General features: G+C 37.8%; 1 protein-coding gene across 1 annotated transcript in view; it reads left to right on the top strand.

Annotated features, from left to right (window-relative positions):
- The first annotated feature begins 4,879 nt into the window (after positions 1-4,879).
- The window catches only part of R3HDM1 (R3H domain containing 1), a 51,417-nt gene continuing 34,158 nt past the window's right edge, over positions 4,880-22,138 (top strand). The window contains exons 1-6 of the mRNA XM_084264770.1: positions 4,880-4,932; positions 6,025-6,235; positions 13,346-13,387; positions 13,835-13,924; positions 19,149-19,263; positions 21,605-21,683. Coding sequence (XP_084120896.1) covers positions 6,065-6,235; positions 13,346-13,387; positions 13,835-13,924; positions 19,149-19,263; positions 21,605-21,683 — 497 coding nt within the window. The 5' untranslated portion in view covers positions 4,880-4,932; positions 6,025-6,064. The remainder of the gene's footprint in view (positions 4,933-6,024; positions 6,236-13,345; positions 13,388-13,834; positions 13,925-19,148; positions 19,264-21,604; positions 21,684-22,138) is intronic.

The raw sequence follows: 22,138 nt of genomic DNA, 5'->3' as shown, positions 1-22,138 counted from the left end.
TGAGAACTGTATAAACTGTGTTCTCAAGAACTAAGCAGTGGCTGGATGCATTGGATCTCATGTAGTTATACCCATCTTTTTTGTTAACGTAAGAGTGAGAGAATTTTGATGGGTGTCTTTCATCCTAACAAAGAAACATATCTAACTTTTTGGGATGGCTGAGAGGTTTGGTGTTTGTTCTAATCACAGTAACCCTGAGGTTATGATGCTAATATAAATATGCTTATATTCTATTTAAATATTGCCTAAAACTGAGGTGAAAAGTTAGCTGGACAAGCTCTTGTGCATGGCAGGGGGTAGTATATAAGTCCTTCAAAAATCATTTTTCTAGCAGAGGTCTTAATCTTTTTTTAAAAAAAAAAGACATATGTAGTGTCTCCACATCCAGGGCAGGCTTGTATCACCCTTATGCTGGGGTAAGGCAAGACTGATCCCAGTACTCATCAGTCAGTCTTTCCACTTAAGCTGTGGAGCGAGTTGTTGCATGAAGTTGCCATATAAGTAAGAGGCCAGTGCTGGGCTTTTTTTAATCTCATGCAGCTACTTCAATAGCAGAGTTTTTTGAAATAACATGGATCCTGTACAAAGCTCGGGTCTCCCAAGGGACAAACAGGTGAATTTGTAGATTCCCTTTAAGTAGACAGTACAGCTTCTGGTAAGCACAATGCTAATTTAGTCTTTTTGTAGTAAATGTCATTGTTTATGCAGAGCATCTTTTTTTTTTCCTCTTCTGGATACTTTCTATATAAGGAAGATGATCCTTACAGTCCTGCTTCCAAGAGAATAGAAGTAGGTACAGCATTGATTCTTCTCAGTTTAATGGAATACAGCCTAAATAGTACAGAAAACAACCTACCACTGTGATTTCTGGGTATGTGTGCATGCATAAAGGGGTCTTTTAAGCAGAGGAATGTCAGCTCTTTGACTCCAAGCTAGGAGAATTAAGAAATAAAATGTAGTGAAAGCAAGCCAACAGCAAAAAAAAAAAAAGTGTAATTGGAGATATCTTTTTGTTAGATTAATAGTCTGTTCTCAACTCTGTCCCCACTGTTAGAGCACACTCCCAGCCTCTTCACCTAATTTTATTGTGAAGGTGATACCAGTTTTGACAGCTGTTCATGGTATGTTTCTGACAGCAACGATACCAATAATAACCAACAAAGAATTAAAAAAATAATCTCTGTCTTTTTTACCTTTTTTTTTTTTAAAGAAAAAGAATTTATTTCTTCCATCATGGACAGAGCAAAGCTTCGTATTTCCATCTGCATTGCCAGCAAGGAGATGGAAGCTCTGATGCCTATTAGAGAAATTGGATTAAGTTGAGTAGGTCCTGTTCCCAGAAATATCCTTGCTCTTTAGTCACTCATTACAAGTCACTTTAGCAGGTTTGCATATGATTATTTTCAAGTCATAGCCTTACACAAAAGACCTGTTTTCTATGTGTCACAGTTCAGGACAGTTCTGTTGTAAAACTCAGCAGTGGTTTTGCTTAGTATCTTCTTTTTTATCACTTGTCCTCTGGATTGTGCAAAAGAAAGCAATGAGAGCACAGCGATGACTTCCATCTCACAGCTGGTGATACCAATTCTCCTTCTGAAAAGGGGCATGTGCAGAGTAGCTGCCTGGATAAAGTGGTTACTCTTCACAAAGAGAATTTATAGATTTTTAGACTAAATGGTGGTAGTATGGCATAGCTGATATGATGGAGGGGAAGAGCACACATTTCAATAGTGTTTGGATGGGGCCAGCAATCACAAGGGTTCAAGCAGATAAATGTGGCATGTTTTCCTTCGCTCTGATATACAAGTCCTCATACTTCCTATCTGTTAATGTAGATGCCTCATACTTCCTATCTGTTAAAGTAGGTGCCTGTCACTGTCACCTATAAGATACTAAAATTGGAAGACTTTTTTCATGACACCTGTTGCTAGCTGTTTGAATCTAAGTGTAAAACCAGGTAATGTTCTATACCTACATCCAAGTACTAGTAACTCACTGTTGTGGGTCACAAACTTAGGGTTGTATTACCATTTTTAATTAATCTTTGGCTGTTACTATGTCTAAAAAAAAAGTCAGGTAAGCAAAGATTCATTTTTTATGCGTGTTTTGCTGTTAATGGCAAAGCCTATGCTTCAGATCTACTTGTGGGTGTGTATAGTAATTCCAGTTGACTCAAAATATCTGTGTTCTATAAAACCAAAAAGTGTGTATTATTTCTTGTGAATTAAGTCTGCAGTAAAAGGAACAGAATCAAGGAAAATCCATGTGGGTTGTACAGCACAAATTCTGTGGGCTGTAAATCTCTGCAGGTGAAAAATCTGATAAGTTATAAGATGATTTGCAATTAGAGCAGTTGTAGAAAGTATAAGGACTTTCCTCATCAATTTTGTGGATTGGCATAGGTAAGGATATATGTTTGCAGCATGAGTTCTGCTGAGTATGCTGATGCCCTTTTTAATGGTGTTGCAAAGGGACAGGAGCTTTTAGTGAAAAACTTCCAAGATATTGATTACAGAGATTGCATTTGTGACTTGTGTACTGAGTAGTAATTAAATTACTCTTAATTTTCAAGATTATATTTGCAGGTGGACACGTGGTTTTTTCCCCTGTCTTCAGCCTGTAACCTTTTTTAACTTTTCTCTAAACACAATACAGGTCAAGTCAGTCAACAAAAGCAAACAGCATCCCTATTCAAGTCTTGTTTACACTAAAGGTTGTTAATCTGAGCTTCTTCATATTAAATCACCATCTGGATTGTCTGGAAAAAAACTAACTCAACAATCAAGCAGTACTGTATATTCTTTATTGCACTTCTGCACTTGTTTGTTTACAATTTATTCTTTCATTTAATTCTTTTCTCTCTATTAGATACACCAAGCTCATACTTTTGCAGACCTCAGTCACAGCCCATCTCTTATGGGCTTCTTCTTTTCTATGCTTCTTTGCAGTAAGTTTTATTAAGTCAAAGCATCTGTATTTCTTCAGGTCTTAAAGAATTAATTCTAGCCAGGCTTTTTTCTTGCCTCTGAGGAAGCCTGGAAGTTTGTGGGCTGTAGCTGTACAGAGTAGCTCAACACGATGAGGTGTTCTCAGAGTTGTAGCTATTTATGATGAGTTAAGATCCCTTAGTGCTTAAGGAAGAGGTGTTAAATCCTACACATGGTTTAAATTTAACATTCATCTTACCCAAAATTCTTTTGCAAGGCTTATTTGGGGGCAAGGGGAAAGAACATTATTCTTCATTCTTTATGTTTTTGTACCTTCTGAAGAGTTGCTTTGTGCTGTGTTCCAGGAAGGGATCAGGAGACTGCAGTATCTTTCTGTGTATACAAAGCGGTTTGAATGCAAGCTGGTGGTACTGTTGTGGAATGTAGAGAGGATAAATTATTTGCTTCTGTTTCATTGTAAATCCTCCTTCCCATCTTGAGTTCTGTAGACTTTTCTTGGAACAATATATGGCTTTTTTTCTTCACGAGTTCAGTGTTTACCTGTGTTATATTTAGCTGGTTTTCTGTTACGTCATTTTTTATTAAACTCTGAATTACTGTGTTGACAAAGCACTAAAACTGATAAAAGTCTGGGCACTGTCACAGCCTGACCTTGTAATTTTGATACTCCTTTCTAGTGAGCTCATATAACAGAACATTTAGATGCTTTCAAATTCTTTCAGCCAAGATGCAACTTGTTGTAGACATGAAGATCTTGCGTGACTTGCCTTTCTGACCTTTCTTCCTGCGTTTAGTGCAACTCATCATTTCAAAAGAGGACAGTTCAGTACAGGCTCTTCACTGACATGGATTAAAATTGTGTTTATAGCCTTGTTTGTTTCTTAATTTCCCTTCAAACTATTCTGATGTTACTCACTTGTTTTTCCTGAAACAATTCTAATTACTGTGTTACATGGCCATGAGGTAGTTCAATTGAGGTGACAGAAGGTATTTGGGATGTTTATTATGATTTGTACTGTTTTTAGTAAGCCCCTGACTAGTCATGACAAAAGTGTTTGAGGAATGCAATACAGAGATCCTTTACAGCAATCTTATTTCAGTGTATCTTTCACAGGTTGGAAAGGGGGTTATTTGTGTTCTTCGCGTTAGGATATTTTTGCTGTGTTCACAGGTGACATTTTATTTGCTATTAGACATCTGTTGTTGCCCACGACTTGAAATGCATGCTTCCTTGTGGGTGGTGGTGTTACGTAGCTCTCAGAAGAGCAAATCTGAAAAGGAGTGGAAATGGAACACTGTCAGTTTTTTAGAAGTGTGTAAATCCTCATTCAAGTGCATTACTTGGAACTACAGGTGGCGATTTTATTTTCTTCAGATTGCCTAAAATATGTGTGATGCATGTACAGTATTAACTATGGCAGAAAAATGCTGGTATGCTAATGCAGATTTGTGAGCTTTCATGGCCTATTACTCCTCCCCACCTACTAGGCTGCTTATTTCAGACTCTTCTGGAAGATACCTGTTTGTCTTTAGAGACAGTTTCACTAGGAATGCCAACAGAATATTTATTATGACTACTTGGTAACTCTGTAATATGTAAATATCTTAGAAGTCAAATGAAAATAAAATAGCAAGTAGAATGAATAGATACAACATGCTCAATTCTTCTGTGCTTTTTTTTTTTAATTACTATTTTAGGTTTTAAATCTCATCATGTTCCCTCTCCCATTCCAGCCCAAATAAAACTGTTGTGTGTTTTCTTTGTTGATTTTTAGGCATTTCAAAGGGATGTTCTTGCTGATTCAAGACAACATAGTTTTGTCCAGGACTCTACACTGGGGATAAGGACATGGGACTCCTCCTGACAGATTCCAGATGGTTCATTACAACTGACATCTTGGTTGACAACTGTGAAAAGGAACTTTGGATTATTTTATTTTACTTTTGTGGGAGGCCACAATCCCCAAACTGTAGGACATATCAGGTACGAAATCAGATACTTCGTTAGACTTTTCCATAATGTTATTTCATTGTTACTTGTTTTCTATCTTCAGGCATTCAGATCTTATTCTTTGTTTCCCTTAAGAAATGGAAAACTTTTATTTGTATGTCTTGCAATGTAGCTGAGTGATGTCAAGAAGTTGTGGTCCTTCTTAAGCTGAAGGTGGATTTAGATTACATGTTAGGAAGAAATTCTTCCCTACAAGGATGGTGAGACACTGGCACAGGTTGCCCAGAGAATCTGTGGCTGCCCCTGGATCCATGGCAGGGTTCAAGGCCAGGCTGGGTGGAGCTTTGATCAACCTGGGCTAGTGGGGGGTGTCCCTGCTCATGGCAGGGGGGTGGGACTAGATGGGCTTTGATGTCCCTTCTAGCCCAAACCTTGCTAGGATTCTTATTTCTTAAGGAAAATTGGGTGGTTCTGTTACAACCTACAATCATTATAGGTATCTTCATATAGTAGTTAAATTATTTTTATAAATTATTATTCCAGTAAATTAAAATTACTGATTTCTGTTGTTATCCTAATGACCAAAGCTGGTTCGTTCTCTTTTTTACTGCTTTTGAGAGAGTACTTAATACAATTAAGACTAATTTTGCTACATTTAGTAGGTAAGATAGTTCCTGCACACAGAGTTTGTCTAGTTGTGATCTGGCAACCAAGAAACTTTAAGGTTTTAATGAAAGTTACGAATGCTTGCACACTTATGCAACTATTTAATTTCAACCCTTTGTAAATCTGTATGTAATTCTCTTCCTTTCAGTTGAGAAATTTCCCTTGTTTCTGTTAGAAGTTAGTTTGATTTGGAGTACCTGAATGCATGGGTGTCTGTTTTGAAGAACAAAAGGGAAAATCTGCAAGCAAGCATTATCCTATAGTGTAGCTCTTAATTCTTATTTGTATAGTTACCTCTTGTTAGAAGCATCTTGATAAAAATGGCTAAGAAAACGATCACTCCTCTAAGGAAAAATATAACAGGAAGAGGCTTCATTTTTGCCACATAGTATGTTTATTTTGGGTAGCTATTTAGGTAAAAAAAATTAATTTAAAATTACTTTTTTCTTCATCCTAAAGGTTCCGTATTTCTTGTAGAAATTTAAAATAACTTTTTCTAATGAGGATGTCTGATATTCTAACTGTAAAAGATGAAACTGATGCAATGAAGGGTTCAGAAGCTGAATTTAAAGATACAGACCCAGTTGAAAGCCTTATAAAATCAGGAAGTCAGGAGCAGATTCAAGTGGAGAAGGATGAAAACTGTCCTGATTGCAAAAACAATATGCCGGTAAGAAGTGTTTCACTTTACTTCTCACACATATATCATGTTAAGTAAGTCTCTGTCTTGTTCTTCTCCCTTTCTCCTCTTATGTGTTTCTTTGGTACAGGCCAGGAAAAAGCCTGACTGGTGTTAAGGAAGCAAGTATGATGATTATTGCTTCCCCTCTCCTCCTTTGCCCCACTTCTCTGTTTATAGTCATGTAAAAATGAGAAGCAGTGATTTTTAATTGTTTGAAGTTGATGAGCATTTTTCATGGGAACTACACAATTTGTCCATATTTTGTGTTTTTCTGAGTGCACATGTGAAGTTGAGTTGTTTCAGTATAGCAGAACAAGGGAAAACCATGGCACTTAAACTGTCGTTTACTGTTGCTCAATCCTGACTTATTTTGAGAGATTGGTCTGGATTAAGAATACACTATATAGTAATAGTGTGGTTTGATCAAAACACTAAAAATATTGAGTGTTGCTTGTATGAACAAAGCACTACAGCACAGCCCAGTATGTTTGCCCTGAGTAGAGATTACCCATCCAGAGCTCTACGTGCAGCTTGCAGGTGGCTCAGGTGTAACCTTTCCAGCAGGGCTGTACAGCATAAGGCTAAAATAATCAGATGTAGGTAATCCAAATCCCCAAGTGTCAAAGGAATCAAGTCAGCAGAGCTCCTGAGGCCAGTAGGCCTGGGTCCTGCCCTAGCCATGGGCAGAGGGTCCAGCCTCTTCCCCCTGCATCAATGATGGAGTGAGCTATCATCCTATTGTGGCTGCTAGCCAGTACTCCCCATAACTTCCATTTTCCTCTGCTCTTCACTGTTTGACAGTCTTGGTATGTGATTTGTTAGGTAGAAAAGCTTAGGCAGTCCTCATGCATACACCGAAGGGCTGATGCATATAAAAAGTGGCCTTTGCAAGGTGGGAGATGTGCAGAAATAATGGCATCAAATCTCCAGTGAGAAAGTGAGAAGAGGAGAAATAGCATGAAAATATAATATTTTATTAAAAATAAAATATAATATAATATTTTATTAAAGAAGAATGTGCCAATAAGGGTGGATTAAGAATTTATGACAGCAGATTCAATACCTCTGAAGTCTGTGTGTAGTTAGCATTTATGCTCCAGAGCACTGAAAGCTGGCTCTTTTGCATGGGACACACTAGCCAACTCCTGGCTGAGGCTGTCCACTTGGTCTTTGAAGATTGTGTCTTAAATGAGGTGAGAAGTTAAGGAAAGCAGCTGAAAGTTTTCTGGCACAGGCAGAGAAAATACAGAAGCTGGTTAGACAAAAACTACTGTTCTGTAGAAACTTTGCATCTGTAGGTTAACAATAAACAATTTTCTGATAAAAATCCTGATTGGGACATGGCAATACTCTACTGTGGATTACAAAAACAGGACAGTAGCTTATTAGATTCATGTTATTGAGAGTTGAGTAGAAGTTTCTTTTGGGAGTAGTTTTGTTCAAGACTTAACAATTCAATATTCCATTGAGTAAAGTGAGCTTTATCTGCTATGTTAAATTGCTTCCGAATGAATCTTGAGGACTGCTGTAATAATAATACAGTCTTACACTTTAATATCTACTGGCTTTATTAAGGCTGGCATCAGTGTAAATAGGTGATTTTATGGAAAAAATAAATCCTTCAAAATGAAATACTACTCTTCAACATATGAGAAATAAGTGCTACTGAAACGCAGGTAAATGTTATAGCTGAGCTCATATTTTCTTTAATCAATGAAATATCTCAGAAGTGAGCCTTAAAAAATAATTTCAGGTCTATTTATTCTCATACAGTTCAGGAACTTGGGGAAAAAAATCTCATTCACATTTTCTTATTCAACAATTTTAGCATGGAAATTTCTACAAGGCTCAAGTAGCAAACCTGCCTTCTTGCAAAGAAGCATTGCTGTGCAGTCAGACCTAGTCTGGAGCAATGAATCTGTCAGTGCTGCGAATGGGTGTGGGGTTTGGCAGTGGTGGTGGGTGCTTGGTTTTGTTCTTGTACAGGAGGAGAACTGGTGGCTGAAATAACTGTCTAGGGTACACACAATGAACTGAAAGCTGTACGAAAGCTGTTTGATGGAGACAGCTTTACTGTCGTCTTTATTTAGAGCTGCTGTGAGTGTGTTCAGGGATCTCCATCAGAATCTGAACGTTGTTGCCACGAGTAGTGTAATTAAAACCTCAGCTTTGTAGGGTGAGGGTGTTGTTTTCCAGACTGGGAGGAAGACAGTCAGTTACAAAGTGGTACCTTGCTAGTGGCAGTGAATGGCGTTTGTACTGTGGCAGCTGCTGGCGCAAATGTATGTGTCCTATATGTAAGGCTTTCTCATCGAAAGCATATCCTGTGCTAAAATACAAAACAAAAGTTTTGGCTTGTCTGTAGTGGACAAAACTTCTAGGAATGGCAGAGGAATCAGCAAGCTTTTAACTAATAGATGATTTAATAGTTTAACTAGTGGAATTTCACTGCATGTACTGTGATTTAACTTGCTTGCAGCCAAGTAACAAGCATGCTATGATACCTGCCCTGTCTAAACCTATCATGGTTTGAATTCAAGCACGTTTCTGGATCTTCACAGTTCCAGAAAATGGTGATTTATATTTTGAAATGTAACTTCAGCTCTAAATTGATATGCAAAGTACTTCTCTAGAAGTCATGTGCATGTCAGCACTATGGTAGTTTTTGTGACCAAAAATGTTTTCAGTGCCCTAGTCACAGTTGTCTCCAACCTGTTTATCTTATCCCAAGTCAGGTAACAACATACTAGTTCCTAACTAGCTAGAGTACAGGGTCTGAAGTTTGTTGCCTTTGTCCCTGTGTGGTGGGACAGGCAATAACTCATTGTAAGGACTGCTGTAACAAAGTTAATGTGTCAGGAAATATTGACAGAACAGCCTGGATTTATCTTACATAGTGGTTCCTTTTATTCATTATTAAGAAGATGTATTTTTAAAATTTTCACACTGGTTATATAGAACCCAGAAAAGGCTGCTTGTTCTTCCTCTATAGTCCATGCATTATGGGGGCTGGGGGGGGAAGAGGGATGTTGGTTGTAAATACCGTCATCTCTGCACCAAAAAGTAACCATTGTTAGGTCAATGTAAGATCCTTGATGGGATGATGATTGCCAAGGCAGTAAAGGAGTGAGAGAAAACAAGCTGCATGTTGCTCTGTATGAGGAAGAGCGCTTGCAAGCTGTCAAAAGTGAAACCAAATACCGCCAACCTCACAGAAGGATGAAGGGTGGTGCATGAATGCAGGAGTTGGAAGCATCCACTCTATGATGTGGACAAGGAAAGTGGATTTATTCTAGTTAAGCAGATGTCCCTGTCCTTCTGAGGAATTGGATTTTTTTTACATAGGAACTAGACATGTCTCTTTTTACAAGTTTCTTCCCTTCATTAATAGCACAAACCTTCATTTTCTTTCTGTTCTTCTGCTTGAGTTCTCTGAAGTCTTTCTTTGCATCCTCCCCAGCTGTTTTGGTCTTGTTGGAATTTGCCTGCCTGCCTCCCAAATATGTGACCTAATACTTTAACAGAGAAAAGATCAGGCAGATTTAGTTTAGTTGCTTGTGAACTGTTGGAAATGCCTCCGTTCAACAGTGAAACAATTTTTCCTTCAGTCATCCTCTACTATGTCATGGAAAACTGCTGTCACTGCTTGCCAAGACAGGAGGGGAAGTAACCATAGACCACGTTCTTTCCTGCAGTAGTATGAAGCTATCTGTGGTTGTTCAGACCTTAACAGGATTTAAAATTGAGACCTAATTCAGAGGGGTGAAAAACTGAGTATCTTTGTTCAGGTCTGTCATGTCATGCCTGTCCTCTGAAAAGTCCACATGGTACTTCAGAAATAGATACAGTACCTTCTCACAAAACCTTTCACACTTCTAAGTTTGTCATCTTGTGCCTGACCTGTTTTTATCCAACTTGTTTAGATAGCAGAGTGATAATAGAGGCAGGCATGTAACAGCTTCAGATCATCACTCCATATTTAATATGCATGACCTGTGGAGGTAATTAGGAAAATATAAAATAGGCAAATACTCCTACTCCCGGATATATATGATTATATGTGGCTGGTAAATTCTTTATCTTAATTCCCTTGTAGCTGGAAATGAAGCATACTTGTTGGTCTTTAAGGCTGCTGGGTGTTTTGGTTTTTAAAGCCAAAAACGACTGTTCTCAATTGTTTAGAATACTTGCTTTTAAACGCTTTCTTGGAATCATGCCTATAATCACTTCAAATGGGACATTAAATTCATTTTTAATCTTGGTTTCATTAACACAGTGTTTTCTCAGGTCGGTAAAAGTCATTGAGAGCTGCAAATATAAAGAAATTGGTTAATTTGCACTCACCAGGGACTGCGTATTCTAAAGTAGCTATACATTGTTTTTCACAAATTGGGAATATAAAGCTGCTCTGTAGGAGCAAAACTTAATAAACAGAAATTAGGATGGAACTACAACCCATGGACTTGAAAGGAGAAAATGTGTATTAGTAGCTACAGCATGCATTGGCTACCTATTGTCCTGGAATCCCAGCAGAAATGGGACACCTGTGAGGTGTGTGGTGCTTAATCCTAACAGTTACAGCTGGATGTGAGGGCTTGTATTTCAGGTTTTGACATCCCTAAAAGTCATGCAGGAAAGCAGAAGTCTATCAAAGGATTGCTTTGCAAGGCAGTGGTTTCTAGACAATGGGTGGAGTGATACTTAAACCTCAAAGTTACATGAGTTATTTCAGCCATGGGAGAATCTCCCTCTTGCTGTAGTCCCCCAACTCTCCCCAGTGATACTGGTGTTGCTTTGGTCCCCAAAAATTGTCAGGTGCCCACAAAATGGAGCACCATGATACTAAAATACCTTAGGTTACTATCCTGAATATCCTATATTGCTTTAACATATTCCTCATAGGTTTCAAATGCTCATCTTTAAAAACAAACAAAGAAAACCTTTAAATGCAGCATAATTGAGAGCATTAGTTGAGTTTGCTTTCCAGCTTGGAAACGGCACTGACATTATGCAGGCAAAATGGAAGATGAGATACAACACACACAAAACACTTTATTGAATGTACCATCAAAATGTTTCTATTGTGATTGATGTCTGAAAACCACATTAATTTTAAACACAAATAATTCAGATTTGGTACTAGATCAATTTCAGTATCCCAATTAAATTGAGGTGAGGAGGAGATACGTGCTTTGTACAGAACTTAATTAAAACTTTATTATGCTACAGTTCCAGTCACAGTCTCTTACCTGGTTTAGTATTTTTGGTTTGTTTGGAGTTGGGTTTGGGGGTGTCTATTTTTAATCACTTTGAAGATGTAGAGATTTCAACTACATGTCCAGATTTGGTCAACGGTATTAGAAATTTGGTTTGACTAGTTTAAAATGTTTTATCTCCTGTATAATGAAGTTGATCTTCCCCTGCCCTCTGAATTGTGGATCTGGGGTGTTTGCCTCTGTATACTCTTCCTCAGTTTTACACTCCCTTTTGCACAAGGTAAACAGTTGCCCATGTGTAGGTTCTTTGGCCTGTTGTTTGTGAACGCAGGACCCAACTGGCAGAGCTGATGTGATTTTAAGTTTGCACTACTTGATTTGAACTCACCTAAGGTAATTGATGCTGGAGTAATTGGTATGAGGATGGGAAATCATCCAGTTCTTGAGTTTAGCTTGGTGTAATAGCAGCTTTGCAAGGGATCGCCAGCCTTCAGTATGCAATGTATGCTTTCAGCAGAGCTCATGGAAAGGAAAAATATGTTGCAGGTAACAGCAGAACTTAAAGTCTCTATCATTCCAGGTGTGAGTCTGTTTGAACAGTCTTTGCTGCTCAAAATCTCAGCAAGCTTCCTTTGGAAAAAGTCTATCAAAGATTGTTTTCAGTGCTGCTCTTTAAAATCCTGTTACACAGCGAGATGAGCTTAAAGGAGTGCCCTTTCTGCTGCTCTTCAGCTAAGCTGGTGCAGCGTCCAAAAAGGACACTTGAGACCTGAGGAAAATGAGTGAAGCAGGACTTGTAGAATCCTTTGCTGGAGCTTAGGTGTTCTTTTTAGCAATATTTATGTCCTGTGAAGAAATCAAGGCATTCAATAAACATCTGCTACTGTGAGTCTAGGGGCAAGGAGGGCTGGTTTCATCTAGCTTTCGAGCAGGGATTTTTAATTTCCTTCTGAAAGGATATCCCTCTCACAAAGGAGGAATTATTGTTTATTAAACATTTGAAATTATATTACCAATGTTACTTTTTCTTTGCAAATATGAGGTCTGTGCTCAGTAAAACCCGTTCTGTTAAAAGCTTGTCCATTCATCAGTTTTAGTTTTACAGCGAAACCAGTATTTAAATTATTTTGTCATTGTAAGTGCTTCTGTTTCTCTCTAACTGTCACAGAGGGTGCAGTTAAGAAATTGTAAAGACACTTCTGTTGATTCAAATGTACCTTTCAATCATACATACTGGAATAACATTCTGGTAATGCTTTTGTTTTAAAAAAAAAAGAAACAATAGCAATAGAAGAAGAGATCTGGGGGAAGAAAGAGCAAAGTAATGCACAATAAATTACTGAATTGGGGTGGGGGAAGATTGACCAACAGCCCATTTAAAGTCTATTTTCGTAGTTCCTAAGATGAAAGAAAGAAAGAACCCCATATATTTTAACCTGCTTATAAGTAGCCATCATCTGTTCCCCTGGTAGAGGCTTCTGTTCCTCTTCCCCCTGTTTTTCCAGGTGGGTTTCAAGAATAGGAAGAAAGTTTATAAAAACCATGTCGTGTTGCCAGGGAAATCAGGACATGAGAATTCAAATTGTCAAAGCTGGTTGAGAGAGTAAACTGCTTGGATGTTGCTGAACAAGAAGAATGCTTGCTTCCTTTTCAATTCCTGTAATATGTTGTTAATAAATGAAGAGGAGAAATCAAGGACAAGCATGGTGAAATTGGGAAAGCATTTAATTCTTCATTCAAAAGCCCCTGCTGGTCCTTTCACAGATTTGACCATCATGTCAGTAATAACTCTGAAAGCTTTTTTTTCTATACAGACTTTTGCATTAATAAAATCGTTCTACTAAGTTTAATTTGAACCTTTTCTGTTGTGCCTATCATTCAGCGGCCAGTGCAGTCTTTTGGACAGACAGCAAAAAGGTCGAAGGTACAGTAGACTTGTGTGCTGGCATGCTAAGGAAGCCCTTCATGCTTGATGAAGCTTTGTTACTTTGTGAAAAGTGCCTTTAGTTTTATTTTTTTGGCATTGAAGCTTTGTTTTATTCTGTTGGATTTTTGTCTTGCCTAGTTGTCTGCTTTTGTGGTTTGCCTTTATATTTTTGGTGGCTTTTTATTGTTATGGAGAGAAACACTTTCCCAAAGATTTCATTTAATTTTCATTAGATGTGCTCTATTGTGCTGACAGTGCCTTCAAAAGCTGCAATTGCTTGGGTATTTTTGTCCTGTAGGAAATGATTTATTCTATTGAACATATTAAAAATGCTGGCTTTCAGCCATTTTGTTTTACATTAAATGAATGGGAAAAGAATGGCTTATAGTATATTTATATAATTTTTATGAGCCATAGGTTTTAATTTTACATACTTTCCTTTAGTCAAACACAAAGTTAAAGTTAGTTCGGAGCCTTGCTGTATGTGAAGAATATCCACCACCTCCCACAGCTGAAATATCACAGGATGTCCAGGTAAAAATCACATTACTGAAGTTTCTGAAACAGTTTGAAGTAACTTATTGTTCAAAAATAAATCTTCTGGGTACTCTTTAATAAAACTATGCAGACATCATATGATGTGACTTTTTTTTTATACAGCTTTAATAGAATTGGCAATATCAGGCAAAGAATTTGCTGCTTTGTTTTTCTGAACTACAATGTTTTTTCTGGGCAACAGGAGGAGGGGTTTTGTTATTAGATTTAACTTTCTAGTGCTACAGCCCACTTGAGGCAGTATTAAACTCCTCAAGTGCTGTCTCCCATCAGTAAGACAGAAAAATTAGAGTTGATATACAGTGTAATTTAACAGTTTCTTATATTTGGAAAATTTAAACAGCTTTAAGTTCTGGTGTGTTAACTGAATTCCTGCATATTAGCCATAATTGTTCATAGTTCTGTTAACACATGCCTGAGCTATGTCTATTGAGATGGTACAAGAAGTTCCTAAATGCTATACAAAAGATGTAAAAAACACTTTCAAGAATTTAAAACAAACTCTAGCTTTCCTGACTTTACCTTCACACAAGTCTGTAATTATAAAAGGAAGATACTATTACGGGTTTTAGTTCTGTGTGTGAATGAGGAACATCAAAATGCTTTTCTTTTTCACTCCTAAACCAAAATTAGTGGTGACTGACTTGCTGTTATTTGAAAAGCTTCTATACTTGTGAAAAGACTCCTTTTCTTAAGCAGAAAGAACCAGTGGAATAGCAGGCTGTGAGGTTTTTTGCTGGGTGAGTGGTCAGTTTGAGGGAGGTTGAGAACTCATGTAGGTACTTGTCAAGCAAATTAAAATTCCCTAAGGTTGAACCACAAAATAAATTTTCTTTTTTTTTCCCTTGAGAAAACTGAGAAAACAGTATTTATAGTATTTTTTGTTGTTGTCCTACTAATATACAAGTATTTGAAGAGCTAACTAGAGACATTTTTGAAACTGGGCCTGATAATTTGATGAAAATCTACGTCTTGGATTGGTACAGGCTGCAGGGTAACAGATTAAAACAACAAAAGTTAATGCTATTTACAAGTGTGTTGTAATGTTTTGCATAGGACTAACAAAATTGACTGAGAGGTCTAGTTCAGGCTTAGTTGTTTAGTCTGAAGCAGTGGGGTTTAACTTCTTCGGTCACTAATTACATGAAGAGAGCATCCTGTTTTGGTAGGTGGTTCATCCATAGTATATCTCAAATTCAAGAGACACTCAGATTTCAAAAACCTCCAGCACTATAGAAGCACCATGTATTTTAATCTTAAATCAGATGTTTGTAATGTGTTCTCTGCAGATGGTATTTGTTACTGTGTCATCTGGGAATCTGTAGCTGCACACCGGTCCTTGTTGTAAGGAGTTTCTGTAGTAGGAGAAAGAGATGTAGAGGCCAGGTCTGCAGAATGACCTGACCTGTGTGATAACCAAAGCTGAAATGGAGGGAAAACCATGAAGCCAACGGTACATTAAGAAACAAAATTAGATGTAGCTGTGATTTTCTTCAGAAACAGTAATTAGAGAAGATGGCAGAGCCCAATAACTATGCAAATGATCGAGAGAGCAAATGTAATTCTTCCCTGTGGAGTGGGGAGATGTGTGCTGTTGAGAAGTTACAAGTAGGAATTTGTTACAAGTTCTGATGCTGAAGTGCCCATCCTATGAGGCACAGGTCTTCCATGACCCTCTGTAGCAACTCATAACAGGCAATTTCTTTGCCTATTCTGCTTTCTTTCCCAAAGAACCTTTGGGAATGGCAGGGAATATTTCTTCTGTAAGCACCAGTTCACTGCTGGTGCCTCAAGCCCCGCACTGTGAAGCCTGATGTGTAGGTGTTTATTGTGTCTGCGAGGTCAGTGGCCAGGCTAGCTGTGTTCATATATAACATGGATTTTAGGCCATAGGAAGAATAAAATTCAGGATAATGTTGCTGATGATACTTGAAGAATACCAGGTTTTAATGATTAGAAAGCATTAGCCTTGATAAGATGTAAAACACACTTGCTCAACCAGAACTGGTGTGAGTTTTGGGATAACTCTCTAGTCTTGCCTGTGACTTCTGGAGTCACCCCTCCTTCACTCGTGTGTGTATGGCAGCTCTTAGCACAGTAAAGCTCCTAGGCATGTGCAGGTGTAGGAGTCATTAGCAAGTCACTGCTGGCTGCTTCTCCAGAGGCTTTAATGAAAGAGTTGGCAGACCTGCCAAATTGTCTCAAGCAGATCAATTGATTTTATTGTACACTTGTTTATTTTTTCTTTAGCAATTGCAACATTAAAAAAGATACTGAGAAATGAAGGTAAAAGCTCACAAATGTTTACACCTGATTTGTTGAAATGCACTGTCAGCCTTTTACTAAAAGCTGCTATGGAAGAACAAGCTTATCCATTTGTTGCTGGAAGACAAACATAACTGGTTTATTTGATCTTTCATCTTTGTAAATATGCCAACTCCTTATTTTCTTGCTATCCTTTGTCTAAATATTAGCTGGGGTTGTTCTAATTCTGTATGCTCTAATAGGAAGTACAAACACTAGCAAGGATCAGCTGTTTCAGCCCTTTAAGGAGTGGCTGTTTGGCTATGAAGGACAATTATTATGGGTTTAAAAATAAACCTTCCAAAGACTTGAACTCTTTCTTTAGCAAAATACAAGAACAGTGGCAGGAGACCACCAGGGTCTGTAATGCTGCTTATGCTGACCTGTATAAATTCAGGTTTAGAGATTGCTGGTAAAAAGCCAGGTAAAGGTCTCAGGACAATAGGGCATTTGAGTAATACTGTGTAGTGTTTCCTGACTCTTGCCATGTTCTCAAGTGTTTGTAAGCTGGGAGAATTTAGCAGGTTTTGATGGGTTAAGGGGCTTTGCTCTTTGCCTAGCTTGTTTAATCAGGGTTTGGTGACAATTTCTTCTGCTACAATGAGAACTTCAGATAGGAGATCTGAGCTACAGCGAGGAGTTGGCTAAATCAGTTTGCCATCAGAGACAAGCTACAAAAATAGGGTGGGATTGAAAGTATTTTAGGAAATAAAAGTTAAAAGATTTTTCAGCAGCTTTCCAGTCAAGTAGGTCATATTTAATTAGATGCTACAGTTTTTATAGCATGAATTCACAAGAAAGTGCCCTTTGGTGTACCGTTCTGTTGTATCACACTTTGAAGTGAAATTGGTGATAGTAGAAGTGGCTGTTCAGATGGCTATTCCTTTTTTAGCTCTTGTTGGGAAAAGAAGTATGAAAATGATTACTTGCTGAAATCCTTTGACTAAACTGTTGCTGTAAACCTTTACTTCAGATGAGTTTAGAATATGCAGTCAATCAATTTTCTAGTGAAGGAAAATCAGACTATGAATACTTCCTTAATTTACCTGTAGTTTTGTAGAGTGTTATTGTAAAACAGAGAATATCATATTGGTGAATCCAAATAAAAGACAAACTTTCTTTTCAAGTAACAGCGATGCAGCTACTAAGGTAACAGTAGGTCTCATAGTCTACAGTGACAAAGCCGTTTATTTGAGTTCAGGTTTATGAGGTGAGGAATGCAAAGTTTTCGTTTGGACCTCCTTAAGGTTTGTAGTCAAGTGAATTCTCAAGACAAGGAAAGAAATAACAAAAGAGTGCTTTAATAGTGATTGGCAATGGGTTTTTATCAGATTTGTTTATAGATAATGTCATAAAAGCTGAGAAGTCTTCACACTTGTAATGCTGTTTTGCAGGGAGTTTGAGAGCTGGTAAGTTTAATTAGAAGATTTAATGTGGGGGAAAATCATAATGAAAGGGAGAGCTGGTAAAACTATCCTCTAAACATTTTTTCCTCTCACTTGAAAAACTTCAAAAATGCCTATTGAAACTAGTTTCTAGCCATAACCTTGTGGGTGTAGGGTTTTCATTGCCCAGCTTTGAAGGGACTAAGGGAGAGCAAGCAGGTTGGTGTGCTAGGGCAGGGAGGAGTGTTGCTGCAGGTTGTGCAAGGATGTGTTTGTATGTGAAACAGTCTTTAGCCTTGGTGAATCCTGAACTATATTTAACTCTGGCCAGCTTACGTGAGTGAGGTCGAGTCTGTGGGATGACACATGAGGAGGAGCTTAGAGCAGGTTTGAAGAACTGTCTGGGTGCACGTGGGGAAGGATTCAGTGTAGGACAGAAGAGTGGTAGGTGAGAATGGATGAGGGGCAGGTTCTTTGGGTCGGGAAGGATCAGATGCTCTCTGGTGGAGGGAGTGCCAGCATCAGCTCTGTTGGCGTCTGAGGAGCAGAATCAACATTTGAGGGAGCTCAGGGTAAAAGGTGTTGGGGGAGTTGTGCTCTTACCTCCCCAAGTCATTCAGACACATGATGTCTATATTTCCCCTTGCCTACTCAGGTTTTGCTGTCTGAAATATTTTAGTGCCTCACTGAGGGTCAAAAGAGTAGAGAGGCTTGAAAAGCAAATCACAAACTTCCACTATTTAGTGGGGACCATTATGTCACTATAATTACAAACATAAGTGCTTTTTTTTTTTTGCTGCATTTGGGGAACAGACTTTATGGTACTTCACCTGCTTGTATAAAAACATGGATTTTTGAGATGATCACACACAGAAAGCTGCTGTTCAAATATACAGGAAGTTAAGAATTGAAGATGATAGTAATATTTGCAAACTTTGTCTTGGTATCTTGTGCTGTAAACATTTCCCTTTATCCCTTTCCCCGTGGATCTGGGAATGTTGGTCTGTCTTAGATGGAAACATCTGGGGAGGTTTTGGTGTGGGTTGTTTGGGTGTTTGCTTGGGGTTTTTTTGTGTGATATAAACCAAACTGAAACTTGAAACAAGCTTTTACAGTCAAGAACTGAAGAATGGGGTGGAGGGAGGGAGTGTTGTGGATGATGCATTACCTAAAAACTTAGAAGCTATTTCACTTTTATAAATCTAAAAAACTGAAATATTTTTGTGTACTGTAGTACTTAAATTCATTTTGAAATAACACCTAGGACCTTGGAAGTATGTGTAAATCCTAAATTTTATATGGTGACTTTCTATGTTGTCTCTCTAATATTTGATTTGCTGATGAGTAATTTCATTTTATGGTCACATAAAGTACATGTGGGATCAGAAAGAATATGAAGGCAATTATTTTCCTAGTTACTTCTTTATTTTGCAGGTAATATATTACAAAACAGTTCTCCTCCAGGTATTGTTTGAAATCATTTCCATGATGACTGATTTTTATTTTTTTTACAGGAGAAAATTCAGATCCAGTTGTCACAGTCTTTTGAAAAAGAAGAAAAGCCTGCAAAAGATGAAACAGAAAAGGAAAAATCCAGTGATAAACTGTCCAGAAAAATGTTATCAAGAGGTTTGCTATCTGTCATGGTGCTTTTAAATATACTGTGTAGATAGGAATATTTAAAGATGATGTGGTTTGCTTCCAGGACATGATTGCATAAGTGTTACTGTTCATTTTAGCAAATGAAGGGAACAGACATATTTGAGCTGGAGAAGAAATTGGTCCCAGAGGGTACAGTGCTTTCGAGGCATCAGCAAACACATGCACTCCAGCATGTGCTATTCCTTTCCTTTCTTGCCTGTCAAGCTATGCAGATCAGCATAAAAGCCTCACTTGTATCCAGATGTTCTTTGTAAAACTGACTTTTGTAAAAGTTACTCATTCCTAGACTTTGTTACCACCTTTGTGAAACTTAAGTGAGAATGGCAACTACCTTTTGTACTTGTTTGGATCTTTATTCACCAGAAGCCAGTGTCCTTGTTTGCTTATTTTACTTCTCATAGTACCTAGAATTTTTTTACAAAGCTTTGCAGCAAGAGTGGAACTGTGGAAGTAAAAATGAGAAGTGCAATTTTCACTTCAGTTCCCTGCATTCTGGATTGAAGATCTACCTGTTGGAAACCTTTGGTTTTTTAACTTGGAATAGAACTGCAAAATTGATGATACAAGCCCATCTCTGTCCGTGTTTCCTAATGCCTCCTAAAGGTAGAAGGCTTTTATGCCTTTAGATTGGCAAGCCCTTGTACAGCTTTTGCTTTACATGAAGGATATGGAATGTTTATCTAAACATCTTAGATCAATCTGTGTGTAGGAAATGTCTTTAAAGCTAGAATTCTTTTTGAGACAGGTAGCACTTGTCCATTTTGTGTCCTGCAATTCCATAAGGTCTTCCTCTTGTGGGATTTCAGTGCATCTCATCCCAGCTGGCAGGCAGGTATTGGTGAAATAGAAAGTGCTGGTATAGAAAACTTGGCTGCATTTATAAATCTCAGTCTTGGAAAAGATGCCTGAAACTAGCTTGTTCTTTAGGAGCTAACTTGCTCCACCTTTAAAGTACATACAAACAAAACTCCACACAGATAAAATCACCCCAAAATCACCACCACAAAACAAAACCCCACCAACATGTTAGGCAATGATAAAGAATTAAGATGAAAGTAACAAAATGCCTAAGGTAGAAGTAGCTGTTTTAAATTCACCTGGTATATACTCTGGAGATTAATTACTTCCCAATTTAGGGTATGCTAAAATAGAAAATGATGCAATTTAGGCATCACTCTTGTAGTAATTATAGCTAAATTATTGCTCACTTGCAAAATAACAAAGTAAATAATTATGCAATCTTAAAGTTGTTTTACCAGGCTTACTTTTTTATTCTTTTTTGCCTTCCCTTCCTTGGAATCAGCACTCTTCCCAAACCATAAATGTGCAAGCTTGGTTTCATTTATGCTTTCTTGTTTATGTAGGGGTGGGTTTGATTGCTTAGCAAGCTCTGCAGATAAAGGAACCTGCTGTAATTTGTCTTTTAGGGTACTAGTGATTCCTTGTCCTCGGATTTTCTCTGGGAATAGTTTAGGTTTCACTGCTGACACTGTTGCTCCAATAGAAACTGATTTTCAATAACTGCTCTCCATACTGACCACAAAAAGACCTGGAACAGCTAGCATGTGGACATAAGTTTGAGCTGTGCCTAACCTGATACAGTAGTTCTTGAAAGAAATCTAGTTCCAAGATACTGTTAAAACACCTCTAGCTTTACAAATAACACCTGAAACTCTGGAAGGTGCTGATGTGAGGGTAGATTTGGTGTAAAACCATTGCTTTTAGTGACAGATTTTAGAGAAGAAAATGTAACTTTGAAGATTTTATTTTAATAAAACCAGACAGAAGACAGAAGTGATACTTTTTGAAAACTTCTAAACCTTATGTTGTGAAAACAAGTCCAACAGAACAAGGATTTTTGATAATACAAAATAACAATGTTGAAGTTTGAACTGTTACATTCTGAATTACAGTATTTCTTTGGGTGACATCCAGTAATTCTGTATATCAGCTGCTGGTCAGCAGAAGTGTATACAACAGTATATTGAGAACTTGGGTGACTCAGGGTGATCGTACTGCTTCAGAACACCTAGTACCTGTTAATAGATGTGCAGTGTTACTGAAGCTTTTGCCTTCTGTATTACACTTGAATTAGGGGGCTGGGGAAAGTGATGTTGGGTTTTCTTTTTTCGTTTATTTCATCTGTGAGCATTTTCCCTGGAAACTGGAAGTGTTTAATTTGGAGAGCAATATGCCTAGTAGTTAAATAGTACTGTTTCAGAAATGCCATGTTCAACAATAATTGTGGAAAAGAATAGCATTCATGTTTGTTCAAAGTGTAATTTTGCTCTCTTCCCCTGATCCTTAGATTCCAGCCAAGAATACACAGATTCCACTGGTATAGATCTTCATGAATTTTTAGTAAATACGTTAAAAAACAATCCCAGGTAAGCACTGGTAAAGTCAACTTTCTGCTTTTCTGTCTTGTCGTTGCCTGAGATGTAACACCATGTGTTTGAGTTTGGTTTTTTGTTATTCTTCCCCTGCCCTTTATGTGTCTAACACGTCAGCCTGTGCAACAAGAATCTCATCCTAAATACCTATCTGAAGTACCAATCCATTGTAATTTGTGTGTTATATGAGCAGAGGTTCAGGACACTGAAATGGTTTAAAAGCTTTTACTGTTTAATAAGCAAATAATGAGTTCTCTCTGCGTGTAATTCTATCCCTGATGGGACTCTTGTGATCTGTCTCTAAAACTACTACTCTTTTGGCATCTACATGTTAGAATAAATGGCCTTTTCTCACTTCAATATGCCTTGCACTGAATTCCTAGACAAAGGGAGTTGTTCTTTTTTAAAAAGCTGTATAGCCATAGTTAGAGGTATAGATCTTCTCTCTG

This window comes from Gallinula chloropus (genome assembly GCF_964237585.1).
Source record: "Gallinula chloropus genome assembly, chromosome: 5".
Classification (NCBI taxonomy): domain Eukaryota; kingdom Metazoa; phylum Chordata; class Aves; order Gruiformes; family Rallidae; genus Gallinula; species Gallinula chloropus.
Note: the sequence above shows the minus strand (reverse complement) of the source record. Positions and strands in the feature narration are given on the sequence as shown.